Raw genomic sequence first — 12,722 nt, 5'->3', positions numbered from 1 at the left:
ATATGCCAATTCCTAAAGTAAACTGTTTCAATGGGGCCAATTCTCTAGGAAGGGTTGCAAGGCTACATCTTCATATTGCCAGTCTCTCCACTGTATGATAGAAATAAACATCAGATTAAATATGATCACTTACCAATATCTCAGAGTTTGCCGACTTATTCACAGATGGCTCAACAGCCCTTTGCAAACAGGGTGCAGCATCCTGCTTCACACTGTCGCTATTGATTCTAGCAGATGCTCCACTAGTAGTGGACAATTTGGATAAACAAGTCGTACCAGGCTGTTCTTGTGTATTGTTTTGCCTTGCAGATGGATGACTTAGGTCATTTTCCCAGGAGCCAATTGTAGCAGCAAGGTTAGCTAAACGGCCTTTTCGACCTATTGGGGTACCAGTTGTAAGGGGAAGTTGCTTGGGTGGGGAAATGACGCATTTGTTTGATTCAATAGGAGAAACACAAGAACTTTCAGACACATCTGAAAATTAAAAATACAGAGAAGCAGAGTTATGAAACTATATGACACACGACTATTAAAGCAATTCTTACTAAAAAAAATACCAAATGAGATAAAAAATGTTCTGAAGCAAGCCAGATTGCCCAGCTACAGTGGTGCCTCGCAAGACGAAAAGAATCCGTTCTGTGATTCTCTTCGTCTAGCGGTTTTTTTCATCTTGCGAAGCAAGCCCATTGAAGGATTAGCGCTATTAGCGGCTTATCTGCTGATCGGGTCAGCTGATAAGTGGCTTAGCGGCTTAGAAAAAGGGGGGGGGAGGAAAAAATAAACCAGCAGGAACTCGCAAGACATTGTCGTCTTGCGAAGCAAGCCCATAGGAGATTCGTTTTGCGAAGCACCTCCAAAACGGAAAACTCTTTCGTCTAGCGAGTTTTCCGTCTTGCGAGGCACCACTGTACTTCTAAACATTTCTGTAGCCATCACCTGTGGAATATTACAAGAACCCACAGGGGAGAAAGGCTACTTCTTGCCCTCCCAAGAAGTGAGACAAAGATGTTGGGAACCATGAGAGAACTCACACTTCATATTTGACCTATGTACCAGAGGATCCCATGAAACTGAATACAATAGACATAGTGCAGGTTTGTGTAAAAACCAAGGATTAACCTGTGCTAAAAGTATGGGATAAACTTTCACAGTTGTCTGCATCAAGTAAGAATCGCCTTGAGGCGATCAGACAATTTTTTTATGAGTTGGGAATGACAGCTCCTTTTCCTTTCAAGTCACTGATTCATGGTATGTGACTAGTATAGCTACTTATGGGCAGGCAAGCCAAACTAGCTTGAGCCAGAAAACAACTTCTTCCCCCACCCAAGGAAAACATTTTACACATATGAAATTTAGATGTATGGATGCCTGCAATTAGGTATCTCTTTTTAAACACCACAATGGCATGAAGACATACTGAACTTTCCCTTGCTTATGTCTTTGCAGAGATTTTTTAAGCTATGCATATCATGCACAATACAGACATACCATTGTCCCAGCAGCGTCGTTGTTCAGCCAACTTTTGCATGCGTGTTTTAACTGAAGCAACAGGAGTTTGCTCAGATTTCACATCCTGCTCTTCAGTCTCAATGGACGGGGCAATAATCTCAGAGGTAGGAGCCATTTCAGAAGCAGCATGGTCCATTGAAGAAGAGTTAATTGGATACCTATTCTCTGAATTAGAAAGTGGAACATCCACATTGTCCGAACAACGTCTTTTGGATGGTGATGGCTTTGTACTCGCCTTTGCTGCAGCTGTTTTGGGGGAGAAAGGGAATCAGCTGGGTTGGCTTTTAGGCTAAAGCTACAATGGCAGTAAATACAACAGTCAGTTAAGAAGAATTTTAAAATTATCAGACAAGAACAAAAGTTTACCCTCCTTTTATTCCCCTCAGACAATTTCCAGTTATTACTGTCTCCTCCTCCTTTATCTTGCTTTAAAAATGATTTAATGAGTCAAACTGCTTAGAAATTCTGAATACTGTATTAAGTAGTATATAAATACTATGATACAAATGAATAAACATGTGACAGTTTCGTTTATAAAATGCCTGATATAGTTCAGCATTAATCTACCTGGTATTTGTTACACTTTAGTTCCAGAATGCAGCCCCATAATTAACCAAATGAGCTTTGGTATTACTTCATAATGTTTATTATTACTAGATATCAATGTCATTTAGCTACTAAATGAGAAGCAAGACAACTGAGCAAGTAACTTTACAAGTTTGCCCACACAAAACCCTGTACACCTGAGTATAATCACAATCTCATGCAAGTGAAAAATACCTTCTTCGCTAGGCTGAAGCGGTTGGTTACCAGCTTCTGACAAAGGTTCTCTGCTCCTTTTTGTTTGTGTCGTAGGCCGCACTCCTGCTGTGGGCCGCCCAGCCATCTTCTTCTGCAAATTTTCCCTCCTCGCACGGGTTCGCTCTAGAAGTTTCTAAATATTACACAAAGATTATTATGGGTAAGTTGATAATGGGACTGCACTGCTTTCAGGTTGTTAATACAATCAGTTCCTTGATGAAAGTGGGATGTCAACAAGTAGCATGTTAATTTCTGCAGCTTCCTACAAACAAGAGCTTTTTTTTTTCTTGGTCCAAGGAGGAGATAGGTAGTTTCAGTGCATAAACCAACTGGAATGTCTTAGTTGTGTTTTGAGTGACACTGTTGCAGGTGGCTCTTATTCACACAAAAAACCTGAGCGGACGAAGGCAAATCCCATGCTCTTAAACCCAGCTCATTATTTTATGCTGTATATCATTTCAGAATATTATTGTTTTTAATGAGTGTGTCCTGCACGTTATCCAAAATTTGGTAGAAGATTGGGTCAGAAAGAACTAAATACAGAACAAGTACAACCAGCAGGGGGAAGTATTTGCAAAATGAAGGAATTTTCCAGTTCAGGAAAGCAAGACAAGCTTGTAGGCAAGGGTTTTTCTCAAATTACTAGGAATGTAAAATAGTGGCTCTAACTGTTTAATGCTGGTCTACTTGCATGTTGAAGACTATCCAGATGTGAGATTAAATAGCAAATATGTTGCAATGCAATAGCTAAACAATAGCAATTTAAAGCTGGGAAGCCTGCCAGTCACATTCCATTTGGTTCCATCAGCCTATTACTTACAAGTATTTTAGTCATTACACATCAAATGTCATTTATTAGGAATTTTCAGCTCTATAAAACTGGCCTGGAACTGCAGAGCTGAAGCAAAGGGAAACTCTGGCCTCTGCCGCCAACTACGGGACTAGTGTCCCAGGAAGAACATCACAGCAAGGAGAAAACCATCCTGGCCCACCCACCAACCAATTAAGAAGCATCTGCTTTCCTGCAAGAAAAGACACTCAGTTCCAAGTGCCAGTTCCCCTGGGACTGCATGATCTGGACCTATCCACCAGCTAAGGGCAGTATGCATCTTTGGGGAGGGGGAGGTTTGTATTAATGTAAGCTGTTGCTTGTAAGCTGTCTTGAAGATGATTTGATTGAAAGATGTGGTATAAATCTTTAGAACAAAAATGCAACTTTCTATACCTTCAGCAACCTTAGCCTCAGGACAGTTGTCAATACAATTCAATTATCAATCAGAATCACTTGAAACCTACATAAATAAAAGTAGCACTCAAAAATGCTCATTTCTTTATTTCCTCAGAAGTCCCAGAAGCTAGGTGCAGTTATTGAAAAAGCCCCATTTTCCTATTTGGGGTATACTGGGTGCATTAATATGTGCCCCAGGCTGACTAATGATCATAACAAAACACAGGAGGTGTCTGTGGCTTGTGGAGCCCAAACTGCTGGGATCTGAATATCCAAAATCAGCAGGCTAGAACCCTAGAAGCAGTGGCATTATTTGGTCTAAGTGACTAGCCACGTAGTCACTTCATGTAGAAGGCCAACATATTGAGCGTAGAACCACTGGGGGAGGAACAGGAGGCTGGGGGGAGTGCCACGCCCCTGGCACCATCGGGGAGGGGGGTACCATCACAGCCACCCTCCAGACACGTGCCATGCCCCCCACCGCACCGGGTGCCATGCCCCCGTCTGCTCTCCGTCCCCGGTGCCAGAGCATGCAGCTTTGCCACTGCGTAGAACTGAAGACAGAGTATGATGCAGAAATGCTCCCTTTTTGCTTCTCTTCCATTCCAAGTTTGTCCATGGTGATATGTGCAAAGGCACAACTTTCTCCAACTCTTTTCTATCACCAGCACCTCCACCCCTGAACACACTCATCCTGCTGCTGAATTGGGACACAGGGCAGAAGAGAAGCGGCATGAAGGATATATCTTTGCACGTACCCATACCGATTCTCAGCTAATCTAGAGAACCGTAGAGATATACAAGAACACAGCCTGCAGGCCAATGGCCCACCTTGTCCAGCATCCTGTTCTCACAGTGCGAGACGCCTGTGTGAAACTTGCAAGCAGGATTCAAATAAAAGAACACTCTCCCCTCCTGTAGTTTCCAGCAACTGGTATTCCGAAGCATTACTGCCTCCAGCTGTAGAGAATAGCCATCATGGGAACTATCCACAAATGTGCATTATTAACAAACTCTAAATGAGACCTATAAACAAGTGGAATGCATCAACTGTACTATATCTTCAAATATGAATTAAAGTCACAGTGTGCAGACTGCTTTACAATCCTTACCAAATCCATATGAAAAAAGGCCATTATGGTGGTACCTCAGGTTAAGTACTTAATTCGTTTGGGAGGTCCGTTCTTAACCTGAAGCACCACTTTAGCTAATGGGGCCTCCTGCTGCCGCATGATTTCTGTACTTATCCTGAAGCAAAGTTCTTAACCTAAAGCACTATTTCTGGGTTAGCGGAGTGTATAACCTGAAGCGTATGTAACCCGAGGTACCACTGTATTGCCATATTTCAAGGAGGAACATATGAGTTACTGGGCATCCGGAGCAGAGCTTGAAAAAATTCAAGGTCAAAAGCTTTCATTTGAAAACTGCTGACACTGCAATATTAAGAGTTAAATACAATATGCAAACCAAGTTATGAGAATTCAGGTCCAGGTAGACAGAAGCAATACTGGACTTCAGTGTAGATTATGATGATGCCCAAGGCAAAGGAAGCAAGAAGAATATGAAACCCAACTATTATCAATTCAAAAATTAAAAATGCACTTTTCTATCTTCTAATGCAGTAGTCCCATCTCCATAAGCCAGTTCTTGAATTTGACTTTAATAGTTTCCTGCTAATTAAAAACAATATTTAGTTCTTATTCCAAAATGTGTTCAAGAATGTAGAGCTTACAAATGTGTAGTGTTCTGCTTTACTTCTCTACATTAATACAAAAGTGTAAAGAAAGACATGGTGCATGCAGAAATCAATATACTTTTTCCATGTGTTTGGAGTTGTTTTCCTTCACATCAGAGAACTCCACGGGGAAAAGCATAAGGTTTCCTTGAGGCAATAAGTTTTAATAAAAGCTTGCCTGTCAAAGCAATCTGCCTTTTCCATTGTACTGGAAGGAGGACTTTTGGCAGAAGACTGGCATGGTTATTAAAAAAAAAAAAGATGAAGTTGTAAAACTAGTGAAATATCCTTTTCTAGTTCCAGATGCTTTAAAGATTAGCACAGCATCCAATACTGCAAACGATTTTAAATCAACAATTCAAATCAGGTTTGATTGCTCTGAACTCAAAAAGAAGTACAACTACATCTCTAAGAAGGGTGTGGATCAGCTGGAAGATTTCCAGCACATAGCACACTGAAGTTGTTTAATAAACAGAACTTGAAAGCGGGATCTCTTCAGAACTAGTCTCATCAAGTCCTTCACTTCCAATTAAGGAGAAAAACTGAATGTTTGAATGCAGCATCAGAAGCAAGAAGATAACCGTCGATTCTGACACACCCCTCATTGTGTAAACTGAAAGACCGCTTAAATATAATTTAAATTCAGTTAGCACTGAGCTGCCGAGGGCACCTTGAGAGTGCTCCACATATTTACTCAGAGTTGAGTTGTGCTGTGTTCTGTTGGCCTTACTTTCAGAATGACTGCAGCTTTGAAGTAGTAAAGAACACAAGGAATTTGTGCAAGTTTCAAATTTCTTAAGTGGTTTTCTTACAATACAGACTTTATTTCAGAGGTTTTGACATTTTAGAGATCTGTCAATCCTATGCACAACTTTCTTGAAGTAAATCCCACAAAGCTCCATGGGACTTATTTTGGAGTAAACACAGTATTGCACTGTAAAGATCCGTTTCAAATTAAAGACAACATAATGCATCAGTACCTTCCTTTCTGTTGAAGAGCCTGTGGACAGAGACAGTCTTACCTTTATTTATTCAGCACTTAGTATACTTTGGGCACTTCTAAGTGGTAAAGAGTAATTTTCATGCTCTGCATGCAGACACTAATATCATTTCATTCCACATTTGAATGTGACATGTTTAAAGGTCAACAGGTTTTTTTTTATATCACCATAAAAATACAGAAATGTATTTTTACATGACACCTAGTAGAAGATTACCATTTTTTAAAAAATAAGCATTAAAAATAAGCTGTGCTTGATTATATAGTTCCAGAATCTCATCGACTTTCCAAATGTTTAAGTTACTTTTAGAAGCATTTAAGTGAACTCTTGGAATAATTCAGGAAAAAGTGAGTGACATCGTTTGCTTCTGTATTCCTGCATTCATTCTGACCAGCGCACAAGAACAGCTCTTTGGAAATGCCACACCCATTAGTCTCATTTCCCTCCTCTGAGTCACGGCAAGAGACAAGAGGCAGTTTGCAAAGAATGAAAGTGGAAAATCAACGTGCTTGGAGTTAGCTATTTGAATTATGTTGGCTTGCCCTTTTCTTTTGCTGGCTTTTGTATTAGGACCCGGAGCAAGGAATACGGTCAGGGATTCAAACAAACCAACCAAGAGCTCCAGGTCCCCAGGAGTAACCAGATCCTCAAACCCCCTAAGCCGCAAGGGCGATCCCTGACTAAGCGCCACTTTCTGCGGGGTCGACTTTCAGCTTTACAACTGGGATTCGTTTCAAAAGCATTACTTTGTCTTTAACCGAGGGAGACATACCGTATTTTTCGCTCTATAACACGCACCCGACGCACGTAGTTTTTAGAGGAGGAAAATCCGTAGGCATGCCACCCATAGGCATTCCCTCCATAACACGCACAGACATTTCCCCTTACTTTCTAGGAGGAAAAAAGTGAGTGTTATGGTGCAAAAAATACGGTATATCGTGTCCCAAAAGCCCCCCGAGCTGGGCAGTGAACGGCAAAAGGCACACAGATTTGGCATTAAAACAAATAAAACATTCCGGGGTCGGGAAGGGAAGTCTAACTAAGGGGCGGAGAGAGAAACCCAACTGAGCGCAAGGGGGCTTGCAAGCCCAGAAAGGCAGCCTCGTTGGCTAGGTTTACTCAGAGGGGCTGCCACGACTCCAGTGCTATTACTCTCGAGTAGGGACGCATCGCAGCCCAAGGAAGGGCCGCCAGGACGGAGTCCACTATCCAACATTCATTATTATTTACTAAATACGTTAGTCGCTGTATATATTATATATTATTATATTATACTTTCTATACCTCCCTTCAAGATCAAATCCACTTTCCAACATTTGGTTTATTAATCACATTTGGTTTATTAATCACTTAATCACATTATTAATCATGGTTTATTAATCACTTAATTACATTTGGTTTATTAATCACATTTGGTTTATTAATCACTTAATCACATTATTAATCATGGTTTATTAATCACTTAATTACATTTGGTTTATTAATCACATTTGGTTTATTAATCACTTAATCACATTATTAATCATGGTTTATTAATCACTTAATTACATTTGGTTTATTAATCACATTTGGTTTATTAATCACTTAATCACATTATTAATCATGGTTTATTAATCACTTAATTACATTTGGTTTATTAATCACATTTGGTTTATTAATCACTTTATGGTGAAGATGATGACGGACTTTCTATTCCGCCCTCCATCCGAGGATGGCAGGGCAACCCGAAGCGACTTCAAAGCAACCCCCCCCCAAAAAAGACCCCCCCCCTGGGCCCAATTAAAGCCAAGCGGGAGGGAGAGGAATGCCTTGCCCGCCTCCTGCCCTCTTCTCCAAGACCCCTCGGCAAAGCTGAGGCGCCCAGAGAGAGGGGACGAGGCGCCCCGCTTCCCCCGGGCCTCCGCTCACCTCAGTGAAGGGGTCCATCTCCGCCGCCGAACTCCCTCGCCGCGTCTGGCTCCCGAAACAGCCTCTCCCTTTTGAGCCTCCGCGGCGGCAAACCGCCGTCCAATTTTGAATTTCAGCGCCTGCCACAGCCGGGGCGCGCGCCGCGCATGCGCCGGCTCCGCCCTGCCCGAAATACGCCGGAGGTTAAAACTCTCAAGGGACGGTGGGCGGAGGGGAGGGGCACTTCCCCGAGAACGCATGCGCCTTTCCGCCTCCCCGCTATGCCGAATAAAACAGCGCGCGCCGCCTGAAGGGAGAGGGTGGGTGAAGAGGATGACGGACGGGAGCGTTAGCCATTCAGGCGAGGCTGTTTTTGCGACTTCGTTGCAGGCCTGGCGCTGTCGGACTCCAACTCCCATCAGCCCCAGTGAGCGTGGCCAATGGTCAGGGGTGATGGGAGTCGTAGTTCAAAAGGCCTTGAAAGCTCCATCCGTATCTTCGCAAGTCTAGGTTTAGAAACTGACATTTAAGGTTGTTGTTTTTCTAACGAAGCGCGTTTCCTTCCAAGAGGGAGAGGCACAGTTCAAGCCTAAACCTGTTTATCTGGGACTAAATCCCACATTATTTACATTTGTCTACCGCCCTGCGCCTACAGGCCTCAGGACGATTCACAACATAAAATCATATGCCACACTAATGTCTCACAGCAAATGAAACTGGATCTGTAGAAAACACAACTTGGAAAAAGAGACGTGTTTTTGTAAACTAATAAATCTTTAATAATTTTTTTTGAAAAAAACCCACAATATAAAATCACAATATAAAAACACAAGATAAGTCATCAAAGTAAAAAACAAGAACAAACCCATAATTCCCCCCTGACACATTTTAGAAGGGCATTGCATGTCAGTCAGTAAAAGGCCTGTTTAAAAGAGGACCATTTTTGCCTGTTGGGAACTCTAGCGCTGTGAGGGGAAATCGTTGCCACCTAACGACTCGGCACCCTTAACAAACTGCAGTTCACAGGATCCTTTGGGTGCAAATGGGGCGGGTGATGCTTGAGGAAACCACAGTCCAAATTACGGCCTTCAAGACAGATTGTAACTGCAGAAACCTCCATGGTTTCTCTGACAGCGCAACCCTGTTCTTGAAGCCATTAGAGAAATCTGAATATAGGACAAAGAAAGAAAAAGAAAAAAGAAAGGAGAGAAAAATGCCAGGGTCAATCAACCTTATGAAAATACATTAAACATTTGCTTTTCATCACAGATTCCTAAGGTAAGCGGTAAAGATTCCTGTCTCCCATCTCTTGCATTATTTTTAAAAAACGAACAATGTCTGTCATTGTCTGTTTTTTCTTCAGGTACAAAAATATCTATAACACAAGCACAAGAAAAGGAATGTATTCTGCTAGGAATAGCTAGCTGCGGGACCAGGTATTATGTTCAATGTTACTCAGCTGTTTCCCTTGGAAATAATGTTTTGCCCCAAACCCGACATTGACGTCAAACACCAGCAAATTGGCCCCTGCAACGTTTGGCGGTGGAAACCCTGACTTTCACAGTAGGCGATAAAATGAGCCCTCGGTGCCCTAAAGAGGTCTGAATGAGGCTTACTTCTGCTGGACTCCATAGCCATTTTACAAAGATCCATAGCCATTTTACAAAGATCTCTGTACAGTCGTACCTTGGAAGTCAAACAGAATCCGTTCCAGAAGTCCTTTCGACTTTCAAAATGTTCAAACACCAAATTGTAGCTTCCGATTGGCTGCAGGAAGCTGCTGTAGCCAATCGGAAGCTGCAAAAGCCCTGTCAGACATTTGGCTTCCAAAATAACGTTCGAAAACTGGAAAAGTCACTTCCGGGTTTCGATCATCCGGGAGCCAAAACATTCGAGAACTAGGCTGTTTGAAAACCAAGGTACAGTTGTATTGACTCTCTATTGATTTACCATTCATTAGATAAAAGGCTAGTGCTGCGGGACACAAAAAACTACTTGCTGAGGTATAAAATTTTGCTTTCCATTCTTTGTCATTCATCAAAATATATTTTGCTGACTTTACTTGGCATGCATTCATGGTTCAACCAGAAACAATATAGTGCCATTTCTAAGACAGCATTGCACATCTGTTTTCCTCCCCTTTAATCAAATTATGATGATTTATATATCTAAATTTGCATTCGTAGAGCTTTGCCAGTGTAGGTCACACAGATTAATCATGGGAATGTGCCTTTCAGTTCTATAACGGTCTACTCTCACAATCAGTTCAGTGTCTGAATGGCTCCACTTGACCTTGGCTCTCCAATGCAGTGGAGTCATTCAGGGATATGAAGCTGCCAGAAAGCATTCTTTATACAATCTTGGGAATGGTGGAGGTGGGAGGCATCAATGCAATCACTTGATTGCATACATTTTGGAAGAGGTCATGTTTCATGTTGTGCATTAACATGTTCCACAAGGAAGAAGCATAAGAAGAGCAGCTATGTGCAAACAATGCAGACAATTGTTTCTGTGAAGCAACAGGAGCAAAGTCCCCCCTCTTCCCACTACTGGGGCATCTCCCTGCTAATAAAATAACAGAACAAGAGCCGGGGGGGGGGGGGAGAGCAGTGTGCACTTGATTGTCTGCTTCATGATGGACATTTCCTCACATCCCATTCAAGAGAGTAATGGGGGGAAATCAGCAAGGCTGGATTTCAAGCTGTCAGTTTCGTGCGCACACTCACACATGCATATAGAAAGAGAGAAAGAGATTTATTTTAAGTGTTCTTGAATGCAGCACTTTTTGGAGAGGGGTGAACTTATTTATTATTTATTTAGAATGCCTGTGTGCTATTTTATGGCCCCAAGAGGTTCTCAAAATGTCTTGCAAAAGATTCCAAATAGAGACTCTTGAGAGTCCCATGGACTGCAAGAAGATCAGACCTATCCATTCTTAAGGAAATCAGCCCTGAGTGCTCACTGGAAGGACAGATCGTGAAGCTGAGGCTCCAAAACTTTGGCCACCGCATGAAAAGACCAAACTGTGGGAGGCAATGGAAGACAGGAGTGCCTGGCGTGCTCTGGTCCATGGGGTCACAAAGAGACGGACACGACTAAACGACTAAACAACAACCATTCCTTCCCCACTATACTTAAATGATAAGCTGACACCTATCTGAAAAATTGTGAGCGTATGTATAAACTACCCTACTATACAAAGGTAATGCAGTATTTCCATTCATACTTCTGCCCACCTTTGTTTCTTCCTCCATTCACCACTGGTATGTGTCCCCTGGGAAATTGTTCAAGAGTTAACGCTGCTCTAAAGTTGAAATATGTTCCTCTTTCCTGACCCATAACCTTACGAATGTACATTTTGAGCTGACTTTTTATGTACTGTGCTATTTGGTGATATGTTAGTGGGTTCCTTTCCTTGCAGATACACCAAAAAAAGTGTACGAATTTTGCAGAGTGTAACATAATTAATAATAAAAAATATGAAATAAGTACATCATAACATGATTCTTCATTATACAGTGGTACCTCGGGTTAAGTACTTAATTCGTTCCGGAGGTCCGTTCTTAACCTGAAACTGTTCTCAACCTGAAGCACCACTTTAGCTAATGGGGCCTCCAGCGGACGCTGCGCCGCCGGAGCCCGATTTCTGTTCTCATCCTGAAGCAAAGTTCTTAGCCCGAGGTACTATTTCTGGGTTAGTGGAGTCTGTAACCTAAAGCGTATGTAACCTGAAGTGTATGTAACCCAAGGTACCACTGTACTCAAAACCATTAATGCAATATCTTTATACCAGAAGGCATTGAAACAATATCCTTTTTCATATTTTAAAATAAGTAACCATAGCTGAACTGAAGCCAAAATTGAAAGGATTAACATTTATTATTATTTGAATCAATTCAGATATAAATATCCTTTAGGAACATGGAAGGTAAACTCCACCTTTGTTTCACCTGTCTCTGAATTTTTCATATTTGTACACATATACATAAAGAAATCTGTAAACAAGCACTGTAGTAATTATGTGCTAATGATAACATAACATAACAGTTGTATGAAAACTTAAGTTGGCATAGCTTTGCCCATTAATATATGGTGGCAAAAGCTATCCTTTTCAACTTTTGCATGTTCTTCTTCTACAAAAGGTACTGAGCCCCTGTAAGAGAGCAGGGAAAGTGGCAATTACCGTATATCAGAAGTTTGTATTGTGTGTGTTGCTGCAAAAGGCAGGAGAGAAAAGATATTGCAATCCTTCTCTATACTTACATTCTTCAACAGCCTTTTTAAATACAATGGTTTACATCTCAAACTTTAAATATAGCCTGGGTTTTCGTTGGCCAGTTTTAGAATTCCTGAAGACGGGAGATAATTCAAATACATGCTTGGTTAATATCTTCTGCGTTAGTTTGTTTCTCTTAGAATCTATTTGCCAAACACATTCCAGTGTTTTCAGTAGTGTTGGTTTAGTAAGGCTATTTGGCAGTTTTTAAAAAAAGGAGAATTATTGTGACTCAAGTGATAGGCTGTGGTAGGATGAAGTCACAATATGACATCATAGAAGCTT

At 41.6% G+C, this 12,722-nt stretch overlaps 1 protein-coding gene across 3 annotated transcripts in view; it reads right to left on the bottom strand.

The window, feature by feature from the left end:
- Positions 1 to 12,693, bottom strand: part of ANLN (anillin, actin binding protein) — a 37,556-nt gene extending 24,863 nt beyond the window's left edge. The window contains exons 1-4 of one of the 3 annotated variants that reach the window (XM_083468773.1): positions 12,425 to 12,693; positions 2,290 to 2,443; positions 1,489 to 1,755; positions 134 to 474 (exon numbers count right to left, since the gene is read on the bottom strand). In XM_083468773.1, the coding sequence (XP_083324899.1) occupies positions 134 to 474; positions 1,489 to 1,755; positions 2,290 to 2,395 (714 nt within the window). In that variant the 5' untranslated portion in view covers positions 2,396 to 2,443; positions 12,425 to 12,693. Of the gene's footprint in view, positions 1 to 133; positions 475 to 1,488; positions 1,756 to 2,289; positions 2,444 to 8,182; positions 9,742 to 12,424 lie in introns of those variants that run through there. The other 2 variants (XM_083468772.1, XM_083468771.1) reach the window with 2 other exon arrangements.
- Between the last annotated feature and the right edge of the window lie 29 nt (positions 12,694 to 12,722).

The sequence above is a fragment of the Podarcis liolepis genome, assembly GCF_965112155.1.
Source record: "Podarcis liolepis genome assembly, chromosome: 12".
Lineage (NCBI taxonomy): Eukaryota > Metazoa > Chordata > Lepidosauria > Squamata > Lacertidae > Podarcis > Podarcis liolepis.
The sequence above is the reverse complement of the archived record's forward strand: the minus strand, read 5'-3'. Positions and strand labels throughout refer to the sequence as shown.